The 21,041-nt window shown below is 43.3% G+C and overlaps 1 protein-coding gene across 2 annotated transcripts in view; it reads left to right on the top strand.

The window, feature by feature from the left end:
- NELL1 (neural EGFL like 1) overlaps positions 1-21,041 on the top strand; it is an 862,696-nt gene that overhangs the window by 70,038 nt on the left and 771,617 nt on the right. For both annotated transcript variants that reach the window (XM_027072989.2, XM_027072988.2), the window contains exon 3: positions 13,037-13,187. In XM_027072989.2, coding sequence (XP_026928790.1) covers positions 13,037-13,187 — 151 coding nt within the window. The remainder of the gene's footprint in view (positions 1-13,036; positions 13,188-21,041) is intronic.

Genomic DNA, 21,041 nt, shown 5'->3' with positions numbered 1-21,041 from the left:
TTTGGTTAGGTTTATTCCTAGGTATTTTATGGTTCTTGGTGCAATTGTAAATGGAATCGATTTTTTGATTGCTCTTTCTCTTGCTTCATTATTGGTGTATAGAAATGCAACCAATTTCTGTACATCGATTTTGTATCCTGCTACTTTGCTGAATTCGTGTATCAGTTCTAGTAGCTTTTTGGTGGAGTCCTTTGGGTTTTCCATGGAATGTGTCATGTCATCTGCGAAAAGTGAAAGTTTGACTTTGTTGCCAATTTGGATGCCTTTTATTTCATTTTGTTGTCTGATTGCTGAGGCTAGGACTTCCAACACTATGTAAACCAACATCGAGCGGTGAGAGTGGAATTTTTGCTCTTAGTTGTAGAGCTTGTTCGGCAAGGTGGTAGTGGAAAATTGGAGAAGGATCTGAGAACCAGATAGCAATTTGAGTTAAGGAACAAGCTGGTTTCCAGTGATTCCTTTTAGGGGTGACATTAATACTTAATATGATTGGAATAAAATCTCTAAAGAGGAGGTCAGTTTTCAAAGAAGCACAGCAAGAAACGGCACCCAAAGCCTCCTTTCTGGACAGACGCACCCATTTCTTGGAGCTCCTGTTCAAAGCCTGGAGTTTGAGGTGTCCATAAAGGTTTAGTATACCTGCTTAGCACAGGGTTGAAAGGCCAATAATTGCATGGTTTCCCCAGGAACCTGAAAGCACGGACACCCTGTGGCCAATGCAGATAAAAATCCCAAGGGAAAGCTCCCCAGCAGTGACTCTGGAACAAATTAGTTAAGTAGGCATGTAATTAGATTAATGCACGTGGTCTCAGAGCTGATGGTTTACTTTTTGGGATGGTGGAAATAAAGGAGCTGAAGAAAAAAAAATGCATTATATTGAGTTCCAAATTAGCACTCCTATCAGAAATCTTCAGGGCACTTGCAATAATGGAGCAAAGAACCTCCTCCAGCAGCCCTGACAGGTGGCCTGTTTGTGTTGCCTAGCAGGTGAGGGTACCTTAATCATCACTTAGTTCCTGCTGGCTTACTTGGGACCACAGGTGCTTTATGATTTCTCCCTGTTGTAGAATGTTGTGGAAACGATTTTTTCCTTCTTCCCGTAGCCTAGTGAGATACTCTCGTATTACTTTCTTGGCATACATAGTGACCAGGCCTGCCGTAATGTAATCCGCCAATTATTTCTGGAAGGACCCCCTGCAGCTGCCCTCTCTTTCTCCTTCAGCTCTCTTGGAGAAAATGAAATTGCATGTTTGAAGCTTGCCAGGCAAGCCCCCTTGCTCTCCCCAGGTGCAGACTTGTGCAATGGGAGGGGGGGTATCCTTCCTATTAAGTCCTGCCCCTCACCTCTAACCACTGGGACCCCAATAAAATCGATTCTACCTCTCTGCCTCTCTGCCTCTACCTCTCATTCTCTAGTTGGCATTCATTCCCTCACTCCGTCTGAGGTAATGCTGCCCCGTTGGTCCCCGAGTGCTGAATTTGTGCAGTTTCTGGGGTGAGATAGTGCCCAGGCCACCAAAGTCATTTCTCATTGAGCCTCTGACAGTTTGCTAATTAATATGATTGTGGTCCTTGCAGCCTGTGTTGAAGTTGGACCAATTTCCCAGGGGTGGGAAGTCCGACATTAATCCACTAAAGCAACTAAATTACTTGTGTGTGAGAGGAGACCATTTCATCAGAAGTATTTTCCTGTGGTTTGACATCTCGCTTTGCAGGCTGTATACTTCTAGAGCTCTTTTTAGTCTGGTGACGGGGAGCCCAGATTCCTGATTGAAAAGTTCTGTGAAGATACCCCAAGGTGAACAGAAGCTTATATTGTTTGCGTATCACCACGAGGGGAGCCAGCTCTAGTTTGAAGCTGGGAAAAGAAGTAGCCAGTGCTGTTTTGTATCAGGCTGAACACAAGCTCATCCAGAGGAGTGTTGCTTTTTGCCTCTTGTTGCCACAACTGTCTTTTTGCCCACAGAGCCACGGGAGCTTACCTTTAAAACATTAGCTGTTCACCCTAGTAATTGCTCTATCCTCTAATTTAATGAAAACCCATTAAACCGAAACAATAATTAAAATGAGACATCATCTCTGTAGGAGGTTTGCATATTAAAATCACTGTGCATTTCAATGCAGGCAGATTTTATTCTTGAAAAACAGCATTTGAAGCAACATATAAAAATGATTTATAATGAATAATCATAGATTAGAGAGCTTGGCAGTTAAACATGATGCCCTACTGTTTACTAGTGAATTGGAGTAGATTTGGCAAGGTCAAGGCAAGTATAGCATTAAAAAAGTCTTTTATGCCTGAGAATTAGGACCATGCACAAAAGGGAACTAATTATAATTGGGTCAGCTAACTGCTCTAAACTTTTTTTTTAAGCATAATTTATTGTCAAATTGGCTTACACACAACACCCAGTGCTCATCCCAACAAGTGCCCTCCTCAATGCCCATCACCCATTTTCCCCTCTCCAAACTTCTTAAGCTGGCTAGAGATGGCACTCAATATATGGAGGAGCTTAGGGTCTTGGAGGAAGAATTCTCTTGTCTTTATTCTCTTTTGTGATTAGGGAAGCCATGCAAAAAATCGCTGCAAAAATGGACTCAGGGCACATCTTTGGCTGTTGATAAAGGTGGGGTCTCTTGGACAAGTCCCTTTTCTGGGAGTCTGTTGACTCATCTTTGAAGTGAGGCTGTTAATGTCCACTTGGTGGGTTATTAGGACTCTGGGATGTGATCATGTGTGTGAACACACTGGCCAATGTTAAAGCTCAGACTACAGTGTGTAGCTTTCTGGGCCGCCTTTGTAACTCTCAGAAATGTCCTAAAGAGAGGCATGGAGAGGGAAGTACTTACAAAGCACATGCTAGGTACTGGACATGTCTGTGTATTTTTCCTGAACCATGCAAGGTGGGTGGTATTGCCAGTGGGTCTTAGATGAGGCAACTCCAGGATGAAAGAAGGAAGAAAGTGGGGTTAATCCAGCTCTGGCAGAGGCTACACTGTGGAGCTGGCATTCAAACATCAGCAGGGCGGAGACCCATAGATGGCACAGAGATTCAGGGATGCATTGCAGTTGGCCCTCGACTGGAGTTTGAATTCCAGCCATTCTATTTAGCAGGAAGCTTCTTAACTCCGTGCCTCATAAAATGGAAGTAGTAGTATTGACATCACTAGGCTGCTGTGAGGACTTAATCAGGTAGTTTCAAGTATTCAGGTTGACATCTAGCACACCATAAAAACTCAAAAATGTTCTGGATGTTGGCTGGCTAGACCTAGGTTGGAGGAGCTGGGAGCCCCATAGACTATGACCAGTTTTTAATCTAAGAAAAGAGAGAATGGCTATTAACTGCCTCCAACTGTGGCTGGCAACCCTTGCTCACCTGCCTGTTGCCCTCCTAACGGACCACAGCCATGACAGCTGCAGCAAGAAGTGTCTCATGGTGTGGCAGTTGCTGGTACAGCTTCTACTCCAACCCTCCAGGACCCAAGGCCTGCCTCAGCTGTGTTCCACATAAACTAAAAATGGTCATGTGTGTCCTATGTGACATGTACTATTTCAAGAACTTAATGTGTACTGATTGAATCTTGACACTTTCCCCATGGGGTAGATGCAATTTTATTCCCATTTTACAGATGAAGAATCTTGAGGCACAGGTTAATTTGGCTAAGGTCCTCTCTGCTAAGTGGCAAAGCTGGCATCTGAATCAAATAGTCGGGCTCCAGAGCCTGAACCCTTAACGACTATCCTGTACTGCCCCTTAATGGGAAGGTCAAGTCTTTGAGGAGGAGCATCAGCCTTGTGATGCTTCTTGAGCATGATGCCCACTTATGGCTCTGAACTAAACCATTCCCCTTCATGTACGTTTGTGTCTTTAATCCTGGACTCTTCACCCCTTGTGACTGGAAGAGGTCTTAGTTATGTGTTCATAGTACTTGGTTTAGAGGAGTGCTCAAAGTTTTAAAGGTAGTAGATGAGCCAATGAAAAAGTGAATGAATGGATAGATCACAGGGGGCAGGGACAAAGACTACCCTCATGGCTTTTATAAGAACCGGGAGAGCATCCTGGGATGCTCTGGGAACAATGTTTTTGCTTGCATCTGATGACCTTTTGTGCATGTGACTTCAGGCACTATGGTGGGCATGCCCTTGGGCTTATCACACTCTTGATACTGTGGCTTCAAATGATACCTGAAGAGGTTGTGCTCTCAATTACTGCCAAAATCTACCTCATCTTGAGCTGTCATGGGCAGCATCTCCCTGCTGAAGTGCCCCAGCTGGATATACTGGGAGCTGACAGGTCTCTATTAAGGAGGGATGTGGTATTCCATAGGAAGCCAGACCTGGTTAAGATTGACTGGAGAGAGTCTGATGTGCTCACTGACTTAAAGGACACAATTATGTGATTAAAAGCAAGGTGATTGGTGCTTATTTTCTTTTGTAGGATGCTCTTATTTCTCCTCTGTTTCCATGATGTGCTTGACCATTTTAGCATACCTTTTTAATGATAATTTTCTGATTTGAAAAATTGAGATATGTGGAAAGGAGAAATTTCATGTTAGCTCCTGATTGTTGACCTCCTGATGGATGGCCATTCCTGTCTTTCTGCCATGTGTTACTCCGACCTTAATGTGTACTTGATGTGCTATATGTTTGTACATGTTTGACATTATCACTTAGGTATTTCCTATGTTCTAATACTTTTGATATCCTTGTTCTCTACATAATTTTCCATCGGATGAATGTAGTCTAAACTCCTTACTGCTGGATAGCTTTGGCATACAATGCAGTCTTATTTCCCTTCCAGGGAAATTGAGATGTAATTGATAACCTACCAGTTTCAGGTGTACCACATAATGATTTAATATCTGTATATATTGCAAAATAATTAGATAATAAGTTAACCATCACCACAGTGAAAATTTTTTTCTTTTTCTTTTTCAATTTATTTTTTGGAGAAAGTGCAAGTAAGGGAGTGACAGAGAGAGGGAGAGAGCGAGAATCCCTCCGCACTGTCAGTGCGGAGCCTGATGCAGGGCTTGAACTCGTGAACTGTGGGATCATGACCTGAGCCCAAACCAAGAGTTGGACGCTGAACTTACTGAGCCACCCAAATGCCCCTACAATTTTTTTCTTTTGATGAGAACTTTTAAAATCTATCCTTAGCTACTTTGAAATATACACTACAGTATTGTAGTCACCATGCTGTATGTTTCATCCCCATGACTTACATGTTCAATAAATGAAGTCCAAACCTTTTATAATATAGTCTCAATCATATTGACATCTTTTCATCAGTCTTTTGTTTTCCTGATCTGGGATTCAGATAAATCTGGCATTCATGCTTTCTCTCTATATATTCTGAGGTGTCCCACTGAGACGGAGGGTGGAGGGAGGTAGACCAGGGAGGAGGCTTGATCACTGGTAGGTTGCAGTGCCCATGTGGGGAGGAAGCCTAAAGAGAAGGAGTGATCTTGGTATGCTAATTTCTTGGGACAAGTGGATTCCTTGATTGTTCTTACTGGTATTTTTAAATGTTTATAAGAAGAGCTTTAGCTGCCTTACCATGCCTATCTAATAAGTAAAATTATGGAGGCACCAGAATCTCTTTCAATGGAGCCACACAGTAATTATGAAAAACATGTCACAGGATTTCTTAGGGTGAGTCCCCCAATAGAGCTGGGGATGCTCAGCTAGCTTTATTATTCTTTAGGCAGCTCGTTTTTTCATGTGCTCTTTCTCAACAGGTTGGGGTTACAGTTGAGTGTCTTTGGTGAGCCTCCTTTGTTACACTGTGTTCCAGACTTGAGATTCAAGATAGATTATTAAGGCAACAGACATTTGAAGCTCTACCATGTGCCGGGCACTGTACAGAGTGTGGGGTATTTATTGATAAACCATTCCTCGTGGGATTTATAGTCTGGTAGGCATGAAGGCTGTTAATGAAATGATGATACACCATAAATGATTACACAAAACCTTGATGGCTCTGATAAATATGAGGAACACCTAATACAGGAACCTGAGCTGGCTTGAGGTGGTCAGAGAAAGCTGGCCTGAAGGAGTAGCAATTAAGCTGGTAAACAAAAGAAGAGAGAATGGAGAAGGAGAATGAGAATGTGCTAAGTGTGGAGGAGCACGGCCCTGGGAAGAAGAGAAAGTAAGCTTGTGTGGCTGGAGTGGAAGAGTGAGGAGGGGTGGGGGCAGGGAAAGAGGAGGAAGAAAAAGTAGGTAAGGGTGTCAGGCGAATGCCATGGTGTTTCTTGGAGGACTCTGCTGGGGCAAGACTCCATTTTTCTCCCCATTGACTTGCTTTGTAAAGCTTTCAAACTTGTTTGCCTCAATTTCTTCACCTATAAAAATGGGTGGGGGGATATTGATACTTAGTTCGGGGATTGTGCAAATAGATTGCTCATAAATATTTCCCAAGTGACTACAAAGTGTCAGCCATCAGGTATATGATGATGCTTTGTCCCTTTTCTGCGAAAATCAAGCATAGAGATCATGCACCTCGGTGAATAGTAGATGTAGCAGAGTGATAAGTGTAACTTGAGAAACGAGACTGCCAGGTTGGAATCTCCCCATGGCTTCCTAGCCCAGTGTCTTTTAGAAAATTAAATTCTGTAAGCTTTAGTTTCCTCGTGTATAAAAGAGGAAACATAACAATGGCTACTCCTAAGGCTACTATAAGTGATATGTGCAAAGCAGTCAGCCCAGCACTTGGTACCACAATGAGCTGTACACATGTTTACTTATCATTCTGGCTTCTGGAGCTAATGGAGGTTTAATAGGATGTCATTGTGAATTTGCCAGTGGAGGTAGAAATCCCTTACACATTAACCGGGAGTCTCCTGGCGTCCCCACTACTTTCTGCTGGTGATTTCAGTTTCTTTAAAGCCGCTTGGGTGAGTCACCTCGGACTTTGTTAAAGAAGGGCTGCAGAACCTAACTGTGGAACATCTGTCCCCCGCCCCCAATCACACAAATTGCCCCATGGACAGTTGGCAGTTATGAATTGGCCAACTTTCTCTGTGCTCAGAAATGAAAAGCCATCTGCCATTTCGAGTTGGTAAGTGTTGCTTTACCTTTTTGGGGCCAATCTTACCGTGAGCTTACCTGGGACACAGGCTAGAAGGATGTGCTGCATCTCTGTCTGGATTCTGCCATATTGTGGGGTTCTCTGTGTAAACATGTTGTCATTACTAAGATGTCACCTACATCTTCCATCCATCAAGGCTGAGGTGGGCTGCCTGGGTGTTTGTTCTGTCATGTTGTGGCTGCTGCTGTTGTTGCTCTTCCCCCCGCCCCCCCTCCCCACTAGCTGACCAATGGAGAGTTTCCTCCGATATTAGGCTGAGTAGCTGCTGTGCTACTGGACTTTCAGTGAGAGAGATACTTGCAGAGAAAGAAAAATGCCAGGATAATGGAAAACACATGGGTGTTCACTTCTGCACAGCAATCCTGCAATGAGTACCCTCTTTCTCCTGCCTTGTAAATGCTTAGTCATCTTTTTGGATTCTGGCTCAAAGATCTATCTTCCACCATGCCCTTCCCAGCCTCTGCTGGTCCCCTCCTTCCGTTGTGCATTGCCCTGCTCTACCTGTTTCTCGCAGGTGACAACCTTGCTTCTGCGGCTATCCTCAAAGGCAGGAGCCGTATTTATACTGGCTCACAATCCTCACCGTGTCATCAAGCAAAAGGGAAATGAAGTTGCTTCTGTATCAGGCAGACAAGAGTGTGTGAATACCATAATTTCTTTGACCTCCTCCCTTCACCCAGTACTTCTTTTTTTAACTGATGCTTAATCATCACATTAGCATTTTTAGCCTGTAAAAATGACTAGGTAGAGCCATTTCATCCTAGGAAAGGAAAAGCACTTAACCCTTGCTGCTGATGTAGCACTTCTTAACTAGAGCGTGTAAAATTTCTGGATGTTTGGAATGACATTTTTTTTTTTAAGTGTAAAATGTTCACTGTAAGTGGTGGTTTGTATGGGAGATTACCCCGATGCAATGGTAGAGTCCAAGTATGCTCCCAGAGGTCACAAAAGCGCCTCACTAACCAAATTCAGATGCTTGAATCATGCAGCTTATTAAGTAAAGTCAAAATGTCCAGGAGGAAGCAGGGGAAAGAAATGGAGTAGGAGTATAGGGTACAGGCTGGGTGAAAGATGGGCCACCCCACCAGATTCCTGGGTCTAGCATTGTTCATGTATTCAGTCTTTGGCCCATCAGCTTCTTTGCTGATTCAGCGGTTACATGGACAGGAATAGAGGTTATATAAAGGGTGGTGGTGGTGGTGGTGGGAGGTGAATTTCAGTAAGTGGGAGGTGCCAGATGCTAACGTGTATCCTGTCTTGAAGAGGGCAAGTACTTCTGGTCCCAGCTTTAGTTACCAGTTAATCTGGTGGGAGTGATGGGTTTGATTAGCATTTTTTCAGGCAGAGTACAAATGGGGCCAGAATGGGAATGGGATGAGTGTCACAGATGGCTATCCGATTTAAGGTTGACATAGCTGTCATCCTGAAGGTGGTGTGATATGTACGTTGTGACTTGGTTCTCCCACCCCATTCTATTTATAGGTAACATGCTTAGTCAATCCTTTTTATCTATGTTCAACACACCTATGTTTCATTTATTTGATTGACGATTAACACGTTTCACAGGTATCTAACTTGCTGTCTATATTTAACACTCCCTACGAGCTTTATTCATCCCACTTGTTTTTCTTGTTCTCTCTAGAAGAATTGAATATTCCTAAATAATATAGCAAGCACATTATAGTGGTTGCATATGCCAGTACAATATTCAGTATAGATTCTCCTTAATTGGCTTTCATTGGTTGCTTTTTTAAACCTAGGGGGAAAAACCCATTTACTGCGAAGTAGGTGACCTATCACTGGTTCCAGTAATTGACAACTTTACACTTATGTTGATTTGGAAAATCAGAGGAGAGAAATTGTAGAATCTAGTTGTTTCATGTGTAGAAAACACCTTCAGTACCCTCTTTTGCCAGGTGACTATTCATTTCCATGAATAGAAATGGAATGTTGAGGCCTGGGAAGAACTTGAACTCCCTGATCTCTAGTCATCTCAGTTTTCAGATAGGGAGTGTGAGACTCAGAGGGGTAAAGTGCCTTATCCAAGGTCACATAGCTAGTTATCTATAAAACTTGGTAGTCTTTAGTCTCTTGAAAACTGGTTTAGTGTTCTTATATGTTGTAATAAGTGAGATTACGTTCTGGTGTTCTTTTAGCAGCTGAATTATGGTAAGCATTTACTTGAGAGAGCTTTTCTGAAAATGAGAATGCACATAAAGTCTCAGTGTTTGAAAATAGATGATTTTCTTTACATTTCACTCTGATGAGTGCTAACAGGGTATCTCTGTTTCAGTGTGCCAGTCATTGACAAAAAGAAGTGAGAAGCTGGCAGAGGAAATGCTCAGTTCTGTAGGAGGGTTGGGTGAGCAGCAGTGTGGTTGAGTTGGATTAGACCGTTAGATGGGGTGTCCCATAAATGGGAGGGGTCGAATTGGCACCGAAAGTGATTTTCTTTAATTTGATAGCCACTGACACTTGATAAGTGTCCATTTATCTTCTCCTTTTCCACAGGGTATCTTATTGGTTTCTGACTGTAATATTTGTGGTTACTTGACATAATAGAAATGATAAAGATAAAATAGAAAATAAATCCAATAAGTCTGTATTGGATGCCTGTTTCATGCCAGGCACGGAGAACTGTGGATACAACAATGAATGAATGACTGTGCCTGTCCTTGTGGAGCTTCTAGTCTAGAGGGGAAAGAAAATATGGTAAAAAAAGATCATGAGCAATAGAAGGGAAAAATGGATCATAATAATTAAGTGGTATGGAGAAAATAACCAGAGAGGTGTGTTCGATATCAAAGGAGAACCTGCTTTGGAGGGAGTGACCAGCAGGTTGAAATCGCAGTACGAGCTAAAGGAGCCAGGCATGGGAAGGGTGGGGGGAGGAGCTCTGTGGGGAAAAGGGAAGAGTAGCACAAAGACCCTGAGGCAGGAGTGGGCTTGGGTATGAAAGAAGAGTATGGAATTGGGTGGGGGAGTTTGGCAAGAGTCAATTGGTGTGCGACCTTGCAGGCCATGCTGAAAAGCCTGGATTTTTATCCTGGGAGGACTGGGAAGCCATGGAAGGGTTTTTAGCAAGAGCCTGAAAGGATGCTGATCTAAGCTTTAAGATGAACCTTTGGGCTGCTGTGCAGAATGGAGAAGAGAAGGCAATAGAAGCAGGGAGACCAGTTAGGAAGCTGTTGGAGGTGCCCCACTTAGAGAGGGTGGCAGCTTAGGTAAGAGTTTCAGAGCGGAATTGGGTGAAGGTGGATGGATTCCAGACATGGGAGACCTCACAATTTGCTCTTGAGTAGGATCTGGAGGGTGGAAGGAAGGGAAGAGTCTGGGACAAGTTCTGGTTTTTGTGGCTTGAACTGAGAGGTCCCATTTGCTAAGAGTGGGAAGTCCAAGAGAAAATAGAGGGTTGGTGGCGGGGGCAAATAACAAGAGCTCTGTCATAGGTATATAAATTCTGAAATGCTTATTAGACCTTCATGTGGAGATATGAAGGATATTGAAGATGTATCTGTAGCTTAAGGGAGAGGTTGGGATGGCACATAGACACACTGCAGTGTCATTGGCCAGTGGTGCTGGGATGATGTCTGAGAGAATGGAGTGACGGGTGAGGACACTCGCCAGTGATAGGCCTGCTGGGGGAAAGTGTTAGGACTATCATGCTGCTTGAACGTTGCTCACTTTGCACTGGACTCAAGCTTTAGAATCCTCTAATGAGCTCTCTGGGCCAACACTGCCAACCAGCTAATTCCTTATAGATGAATACAGAAGGAAATAGCAAAAAGGGAAAAAAAGGAAGATGTAAGTTAATCTCAGATGTGTTTTTTTTTCTTCCTGCACTAAATTCTAGGTGGAATTGATTAGGATTTTTACCCAGCAGTAATAAAAACGTTAACAAACATTTGCTAACGATCTCTAGTTTACAAAGTGATGAGTTCATATGTTTTAATAGATCGCGAATATTATCTTGCCAAGTCTTCGGCTGGGATTTTGGAGAAGGTATAGAAGCATTCCCTAAGTGGCTCTTATCTCTACCCTTGACAAAAGTTGAAAGCTTGCCACTTGACAGCACAGTAGTGAAGGACTTTCTTTGGGTAGGAAAGCAAATATCCAGGTGGGTTTTATCTTGGTAGGGTGCTGTGCCTGGGTTAGGTGCCCCCACTCTGGAGGACCAACCATGCTTCTCACCTTGCAAAGCTGACTTCTACAGCTTGAAGATGGTGCTGTTCTTTGCTGCAAACTTCAAACAGCAACTTGTAGAATTACACCGGGATGGAGAGACCCTGAGAAATGACCTAGTTCCCCATCTCCCCCATTTTGTAGATGAGGAGACTGAGGCCCAAGGTCAGGTACTTGAGGATTTTTTTTCTGTTGGAAGCCACTCTTTTTATTTCATTTTATTTTTTAACCTTATAGTAAAGCTTGTGCTATAAAGAAGGAGGGGGCAGAGGCAGAGAGAGAGAATCTTAAAAGGGCTCCATGCTGAGCAAGCTCCCCCAGTGTGGGGCTTGATCCCACAACTCTGGGATCGTGACCTGAGCTGAAATGAGGAGCCAGATGCCCAACTGACTGAGCTATCCAGGCACCCCAGAAGCCCTGCTTTTAGGATGAGGGTCTTCAAGGTCCATATAGTCTGTGATGTAGCTTGGGCAACACAGCTTTTGAAGATCTTTCTTTTTCAGACTCTTGGAGAAGAAACCAAGGAGTTCCCCCAAAGAGGATGTGTTCAGGGCATGAGTAAAGGCCACCAAACATGCCTTTGGTATCCTTTTGTTGTCTCTGAATAGTTTGCTCTAATTCTGTTCTGTTGGTGGCCAGTTTCTGATTTGAGGAAGTACAGTGTAAAATAATGAGAGTGCCTAGTTTATCGTGATAAGGGAGAGTCTGAGTATGAAATGATGAATTGTCTTATCATGCAGAATTTGTAGAATTCCTGGCCAGGAGCAGTATTAGCTGGATTCCCGTATCTCTAAGCCTGCTGAATTGACCTCAACTTCAATATTTCATGAGCAGGGTCATCCACTCCATGTTTACGGAGAAATTCCAGGCACGCTTATGGATCATGAACATGCCTTGTATTCTTCAAGCAAAAATGGAGATGTCTGGCATTATTAACACTTGTAAATCTCTGCTGGGTACAAAACAAGGACAGGTTTCCCTCCACAAATTGTAGAGCAAAAGAAATGGAGTCCCCTGGGAAAAGTGAAATTGGAAGCTGCTGAGTGGCATTTGGATCCAAAACACAGAATTCTGTGAATTTAGGATCCACTTATTTGTCTCTCACTTTTTTTTTTTAAATTTTTAATATTTATTTGGAGAGAAAGAGCGAGCAAGGAAGAGTGAGTGAGTATGAGCAGGGGAGGGGCAGAGAGAGAGAGAGACAGAATCTGAAGCAGACTCCAGGCTCTGAACTGTCAGCACAAAGCCTGATGTGGGGCTCGAACCCATGAACTGTGAGATCATGACCTGAGCCGAAGTCAGACGCTTTATCTACTGAGCGGCCTAGGCGCCCCTATCTCTCACCTTTGTTTTTGTTTTTGTTTTTTTGTTTTTTGTTTTTTTTAACAGCAACTTCATCTGTTTGTAGCAGGCCACATTGCCCAGTGTCCTGTCAAAATTTGTCAGAAAATCACTGGCTGACCAATTGTGAACTTGTCCAAGGGACAAGGGGGTACAGTGACAGAGGTGGCATTTCTGGGTTTTGCATTGAATGAATGCTGCTGTATGAAATGGTGGATGGTACCTGAAAACAAAGTATTGGTGAGTGGTGGGGTTGCGGTGGGGGCGGGGGAGGATGATAGATATGATATGGATCCTGTGGACATTTTTAACTGCATCTTTTCTCTTCTCTTTTTCCCTCTTCTTCTTCTGTATTCCTTCATTCTCCTCCTTGTTCTCTTGGTACCTGTCTGTTTCTGTTTTTCCTTCCTGACTCCTAGAAACAGAAAGAGAGATCCATGCAGCCCCTCATGTGAGTGAGAAGTTAATCCAGCTGTTCCGGAATAAGAGCGAATTCACCTTTTTGGCCACTGTACAGCAAAAGCCATCGACTTCAGGAGTGATCCTCTCCATTCGAGAGCTAGAACACAGGTAAGCTGTACTTTTGCAAATGTATTTACAATTGATGGACTATACAACATGCCTTGGAATTTGGACGTTGTATCCTTGAGAGCATGCCCCTAGCTGAGGCCTTGTTGCTGTTGAACACATTGGTAGATTGTCTTTGCACTAAGAACTTACCTTTGGCAAAGAGGTTTTCTTGTTAACTCTCCAAAGACCACTCATGAGTGTCTTTCTCGCCTATCTTCTGTCTTCTGGTAGTCTTTGCTCCTATGAAACCACATTCTATGTCCTCTTGAAGTCTTTAAGAAAGTCATATTTAACAACCTTCAATGAGCATTATTGTGTGTTTACTCTATGCAGGAACTGTGCCGGACACAGGAATACTAAGGCAAATAATCCAGAATTTCTATTCTAAGGATCACATAAGCTAGTAGGGAAGATGGACAGATGTCATGAAGTATTGTAGCAATATGTGTTTAAGGATTAAAGGTATTAATGGTCAATTCTGAAGGGTCATGGTAAGCTAAGGAAGCCTTCAGAAAGGATTGTGGTTGTATAAATAAAGGTGACTATTGGACAGGCTGAAGGAGAAGGAGTAAGGGATGGGCAGACAACATTCCAGAAATTGGTTGCTATGATTTTGGGAAGGAAAAAGGGGGTGGGGTCAGTGGTTGGCACATTGTGTGTGTTGGGGAAGCTGAGGAGTTTGGGGTGGGCAGTGAGGGGTGGTACTCTAGAGGTAGGTAGAAGCTAGATCATCTCAAAGCTTTGAGGCCATGTTGAAAATTTGGACTAAAGTCTCTATAGATAGTGGGAACCACATAAGGGTTTTAAGTTTGAGGAAAGAGGATGCTGTTTTAGGAGTTTAAAGTAATGATAATCTAAGACAAGTATAGAAGCTTCCTGAGAGAGATCGGTGAGTTGTAGCCAAGGAGAGGGCAAAGACTGTCCATCAGCCTCCACTCTCTGAAGGCCTCCTCCATAGGTCTCTAAAGTGTGCCAATCCAGACGCCCGCCCCCAGGCCAAAGCACCTGGGCAAACAAATGGGCCTCTTTCACAGAGAGACGTGGCAGCGTATTTCCGTCTGCCCAGACCTCTCTCCCATTGTTTAAGTCCCCTGGGACCTGGGAATGCAAACTTCCTGTGGGTTTTAGAACCAGGTGATCAAGTAGTGTCCCCTGAGCAGCGGCCACAAAAAAACTCAGCCACCAGATGAGTGTAAAACCTCCCTTCTGGGAGAGGGTGGTGCTCAGGAATGTGGCAGAGGGAGGTGTGAAGCGGCACTTGTTGGCTGGAGCACAGCAGAGGAGGAGCGTGAAGATGGCACCCCCTAGTCGTGGTCCTGGAGAGTATTCCCACAGGCTCCTGGATGTGTTAAATTAGATGCCAGCCCCTCAGGGAAATGCTTCAATATACACGAATGAGCTGCTTTTCCTCAAAGTCTGGGCAGATCAGCTGCCTGTGAGCTGGGCCCCGACCTCATGAGTCTGAGTGCAGGAGCCCTTCAAGAGCAGTTTCTCAGATCATAACAGCTTTGGGGGCTTGTGGACGTGGGGGCTTGTCTCAGAAGTACAGGTCTCAAAAGCCAGGCTTCCCAATGTGGAGTTCAAACCCTTAGCCCCTACGGTAGAAGCTCTGGGTTTTGAGTTCCCTCCTGATTGTGGGTCTCCATGCCAAGGGTAGGGTTTATAGTGAGGTTGTGTCCCAGCCTCTCCTACCTGCTTCCATGTGGATGCTTTTTTCCTTATTTGCTCACTGAGCTCGGCTGGACTTCGGTTTTTTTCCAGAAGAAATTGTTGCATAAGTAGCTGTAGACTCCGCATGTCTGTGGGAAGAATTGAATTCAGGATCTTCCTGTGGCACCATCTTGAATTTGAGCCTCCTGGCCAATTTTAGTTTTTAATACTAACTTTAGTAGTCCACAGCCTACGTGTACCCGTGGGCTTGGATACCAGGGAACAGTGAAGCCTGTGACTGAGAACCTGTCCAGGGAGGTGGGAGGTAGAGCTTCCCAGGAACAGAAGCTCCCAGCCCATTGAGTGTTCCATCCTCTCTTGGGACTTGATTTACAAAACACAAAGTCAAAGGCAAAGTTACCAAGAATTTCCAGATGGTGATGGCACAGTGGAACCCTTCAGAGTGTAGGATCTTGTGCAACCCACTGGTCACATGCTGTGAAGCTGGCCCTACCTGCCTTGCAGCAGACATGGTAGGTACTCTCCCCTCAGATCTCTTGTAGGTTCTCTGTGCCCTTTGCCTGGTTTTTATGGGCTTTGCTTCTGAAGGCTGGCACCTAACTTTCCTCAGAGCACTGCCTGTTGGCCTCTGTAGCCACTTCACAGAGAACAGAAGTGTCTTGGAGTTCATTTATCCCCCAGGCAGCCTGTAGTCTATGATTGACAGAGTGTAGGAGTTGGAAGCCTTGTTCCCTTGCTTTGGAGGCCTTAAGGCCAGACCAGTTCTGACGTTTGAATCCTCAAGTGCTACCTGGAATGGAGGTAGGTTGAAGCTTCCATGTCTGCTCCTTCTGTCCTTACCCTCCTCTCCTGGGAGCATTTCCTTGAAGTGCTGAAATCACTTGCTCCCAAATTCACACAGAGATCACACAGAGTGATGGCTCGGGAAGATCACACAGAGTGATGGCTCTGGGAAGGGCCAGAATTCTGGCAGGTCAGGGAAACAGAAGGATGTATTAAACAGGAAGAACAGTGTGGGCAGCTACAGGAGAAATGTAGGAAAATGGAACTTTTGGGGGCAGGGTGGAGAGGTGCAGGGAATGGACCAATTTTGCTGGAGCAGAGGGTCTCCATGTACATCTTCAGCAGAGGTGAGGACCAAAAGTTCTCTTTTCAATCGTTGAGTTCGATCTCAGCCTCAAAGGGATGTGATGGACCCTGCTCCTTCTTCTGAAGGGATGTTGTCAGCGTAATAAATTGGCTGTTTGTGGGTCAGCCCAGAGAAAGAGAGGTAGCATGTGTTGGACAGGAGGTATGGCTTCGAGGCCAAGTGTGGTGTAGATTAGGAGGAAGTCTAGGTTCTTGTCACTCAAAGGTGGAGGCGTCAAGCCAGTGTCGGCTTCACAGACATGAAAGGGTGACATGCTTGTTCCATTGGGGCAACGTAGTGGAGTTGGGGGTGAGGGCTGCCTCAGTATGAGGGCCATCTAAGTGTCTGAGAGTGGAATGTAGAGTCTTGATTCTCAATTAAAGCAGAGGGGGGAACTTCCCAAAGACAGGCGAGAAGGAAGTGGAATGGCCAACCATTGTAGAAAGAGCAGACCTCAGAGTTGGAGTGATGGAGACTGGAGGTTCAGGCTCTTCGGCACTGTTTCATGTCTCAGCTTAGTTTCCTGGTCAGAAAAAGGGAGGTGGTCATCTACTTTGCAGGTTGCTGTAAGGTGAAAGATGATTGTGCACGTGAAGTGGCCTGCTCTTAATAAATACACATTTCTTCTTGTCTAAGCAAAAAATTTAAAGCTACTTTCAGGGTTTTTCTCTTCTGAAATCTTCAAAAAAATTTTTTTTAATGTTTATTTATTTTTGAGAGAGATGGAGACAGAATGCGAGTGGGTTAGGGGCAGAGAGAGAGGGAGACACAGAATCCGAAGCAGGCTCCAGGCTCTGAGCTGTTAGCACAGAGCCTGATGTGGGGCTTGAACTCACAAGCTGTGAGATCATGACCTGAGCCAAAGTTGGACTCTCAACCGACTGAGCCACCCAGGGTGCCCCTCTTTTGAAATCTTAAAAAAAATTTTTTTTTAAACATTTATTTATTTTTGAGACAGAGACAGAGCATGAACAGGGGAGGGTCAGAGAGAGGGAGACACAGAATCTGAAACAGGCTCCAGGCTCTGAGCGGTCAGCATAGAGCCCGATGCGGGGCTCGAACCCACGGACCGCGAGATCATGATCTGAGCTGAAGTCAGACACTCAACCGACTGAGCCACCCAGGTGCCCCTGAAATCTTTTAAAAAACAGAACTCCTTTTAGTAAAGGTTTAAAAAAAAACCAAAATCCAAAAACTTGTGTTGCCACAGAGTCCTCTGATGCCACCTTCTCTTCCCTAGCAGGTTTCTAATAGAACCTGAGGATCATTGAATAGAGAATCATCTGATCATTTTTCATTGTACTAGGAAAACCTCAGGTCTTGACTGAAAAACAATAAACATGCAGATATAGAACATTCCCCTCCCCTTTGGAGTTCTGTGGTGCCTGCTTCCATGTTTGGTCTAATCAAGGCAAAGTATAAAGAATTGGAGGGGTGCCTGGGTGGCTCAGTTGGATAAGCATCCGACTTTGGCTCAGATCATGATCTCATGGTCCATGGGTTTGAGCCCTGCATCGGGCTCTGTGCTGACAGCTCAGAGCCTGAAGCCTGCCTCAGATTCTGTGTCTCACTCTCTGTCTCTCTCTACTTCCCAACCTGCCCCCTGCTTGTACTCTGTTTCTGTGTCTCAAAAATAAATAAATATTAAAAATAATAATTAAAAAAAAAACCAATTGGCTGAATTGGGGCACCTGGATGTCTCAGTCAGTTAAGAATTTGGCTCTTGATTTTGGCTCAGGGCATGATCGAATGGTAGGTGAGATCGAGGCCTGTGTCATTGACCCCTGTATTGGGCTGTGCGCTGACAGCATGGAGCCATCTTGGATTCTCTCTTTGCCTCTCTCCCCTGCTCGCATTCTCCCCACACCCCCAAATAAATAAACAAACATAAAAAAGAGAGAATTGACTGAATCTGTAATATACTGGTTATGGGTAATAAAGAAGACCTGGTTTCCACCCTTAAAGAGATATTCATCCAATTAAGGAGATCTGTGGTATGGAAGAGGAACATACGATAGTATATTTTTAGGAATTAGGCAATTTGAAGCCAGCAATGTTCCCATCTATAATAGAGAATTTTCAATCATTTTTCAGGTTTCTTATTGTTTACCAGGATAACTGTGTCTAGAGAAGCAAATTGTCTTGGAGACCTTTGTCATGGATATCTGACCAGGTGTAAATGATGACCAAGATTTTGAGGTTTTTGGTTCATAGCAGAGGGTTTAGGGACCTGGCAGATTGGAAAAATAAATTGGAATCTGTCAGGGATCTGACAGACTGGAAAGCGAGACTCCCTGGGTTCTTTTTATAGTTCTTAATCACGTGATCCGCATTGAATCTCTCATGATCCAGATGAATTAAATAAATATTTGCAACAATTGGGATATGGGCACTTAGATTTCTAGATAAATTAAAAAAATTTTATGTCTCAGTTTTTTTTGTTTTTTGTTTTTTTTGTTTGTTTTAGTATACTCAGAGTTAAGCATTCAATGCAATCTTTTACAAATTTCCATTACCTCCAAGAGAAATCTCACCTTTTAAGCTGTCACTCACGAGTCTCCCTATTAGTAACCCAGCCTTAGGCAAACACTCCTCTATTTGCTAGCTCTGTGGATTTGCCTATTTTGGCCATTTCATATAAATGGAATCCTACAACATATGGTGTTTGTGACTGGCTTTCATTTAGGATGTTTTCAGGGTTCTTTCATGGTGATAGTGTGTGTCAGTATTAATTTTTTTTGAATTGTAGAATATTGCATTGTTTGGATATACCATGTTTTATTTATCAATTGGACATTGATTTTTTTTCCAGTTTTTGGTGATTATAATAATTCTGTGAAGTTTTCTGTACAGGTTTTTTTTTTTGTGGACATATGTTTGTATTCTCTTGGGTGTATAACTAGAGGTAGAATGGCTGGGTCAAGTGGTATCTGTGTTTAACTGCTAAATTGCCAATCTGTTTTCCAAAGTACCTGTACCATTTCACATTCCCACCAGCAGTGTAAGAGAGTCCCAGTTCTTTTTTTTTTTTTTTTATATCCTTACTAGTTAACTGTCTTTCTCTTTGATGTTGCCATCCTAATAGGTGTGATATGACCCCTCACTGTGGTTTTGAGTTCTATTTCCTGATGGCAAATGATGTTGAGTGTCTTCATGTTTTACTGGCTGCTTATATATCTTCTTTGGAGAAATAACTATTAAGGTCATTTGCCTGTTTTAATTGGGTTGTCTTATCATTTGTAATACTCAGAGATCCAAGTCCCTTTCTCAGAAACCTGACTTAGATTTTTCCAACTTTGTGGATTGTCTTACTTCCTGGAAACCTTAAGTTTTTAAATTGGATGTCCAGTATATCTGTTTTTTTGTTATTGTTGTTTTTGTTGCTGTTGCTTTTGTTCCGAGAAGCCATTCTTCATATGAGGCTATTAAAACTTCTAGGATTGGGATGCCTGGGGGGCTCAGTCGGTTAAGCATCCGACTTTGGCTCAGGTCATGATCTCACAGTTCATGAGTTCGAGCCCTGCATGGGGCTGTGTGCTGACAGCTGAGTTCGAACAGCTCAGATTCTGTGTCTCCCTCTCTTTCTCTCTGCCCCTCTGCTGCTCGCATGCGTGCACTCTCTCTCTCTCTCAAAAATAAATATTAAAAAAAGAGACTTATAGAATTTATTTAAAAATTTTGTAAGGTTAGCTCTTTATGCCTTGGATAGATTATAACTTACTTTTGTCTGTCTGGTGTGAAGTAGCAGTCCAACTTCATCTTTTTGCAAGTGGATAACCAGTTGTTCCAGCACCATATATGGAGTATTTTTTTCCCCAGTGAATTATCTTGGCTCCCTTGTCAAAGATCAAATATCAATTAATTATAATGGGGAGATTTATTTCTGGACTCTGAATTCTATTCCATTGATAAGTGTCCTTCTGCTGGTACTATTTTGATGATTGTAACTTTCTAGTAAGTTTTGATATTAAGAAATGTGAGCCCTCCAACTTTGTTTTTCAAGGTTGTTTTGGATGCTCCAGTCCTTGAATTCCTAAATGAGTTTAGGACCAACTTTTTTTTTTTTTTAAGTTTCATTTAAATTCCTGTTAACAGTTTCAGGTGTACAATGTAGTGATTCAATACCTGCAACACTTGGTGCTCATCCCAAGTGCCCTCCTTAATCCCCATACCTTTTAACCCATACCCTCGCTCCCTTCTGGTAACCATCAGTTCATTCTTTATAGTTAAGAGTCTGTTTCTTTTATCTCTCTCTCTTTCTCTTCCCCTCCTCCTTTCCTGTGCTCATTTGTTTTTTAAATTCTACATGTGAGTGAAATCATAGAGTCTTTCTCTGACTGACTTATTTTGCTTAGCTTAATACTCTAACTCCATCCACACTGGTGCAAATGGCAAAATTTTATTCTTTTTTGTGGCTGAGTAATGTTCCATTGTGTATATATAACACATCATCTGTATCCATTCATCAGTTATGGGCTCTTCCCATAGTTTGGCTGTTGTAGATAATGCTGCCTTTTTAATGTCTGTAAAGATGTGAGCTGGATTTTCAAAGGGATTATGTTCAATCTATAAATTGATGTAGGGATTATTGCCATTTTAGTAATAATAAATTATCTTCAGACCTGGACTGTCTTTTTTTTTTTTTTTTAACGTTTATTTATTTTTGAGACAGAGAGAGACAGAGCATGAACGGGGGAGGGGCAGAGAGCGAGGGAGACACAGAATCGGAAGCAGGCTCCAGGCTCTGAGCCATTAGCCCAGAGCCCGACGCGGGGCTCGAACACACGGACCGCGAGATCGTGACCCGGGCTGCAGTCGGATGCTTAACCAACTGAGCCACCCAGGCGCCCCTGGACTGTCTTTCTATTTAGGTTTTCTCTATTTTTTAAACAATGCTTTGTGCTTTCAGAGTATAAGTTTTGCATGGGTTTTGTTTATTTTTTGAATTATAATGGCATACAAAATTATACGATAAAAGGAATTATTTTCATAATCTCATTTGGCTCATGGCTACTTTATAGAAGTGTACTTGATGTTTGCATGTTGAACTTCTA

This window comes from Acinonyx jubatus, chromosome D1, assembly GCF_027475565.1.
Source record: "Acinonyx jubatus isolate Ajub_Pintada_27869175 chromosome D1, VMU_Ajub_asm_v1.0, whole genome shotgun sequence".
Classification (NCBI taxonomy): domain Eukaryota; kingdom Metazoa; phylum Chordata; class Mammalia; order Carnivora; family Felidae; genus Acinonyx; species Acinonyx jubatus.
Note: the sequence above shows the minus strand (reverse complement) of the source record. Positions and strands in the feature narration are given on the sequence as shown.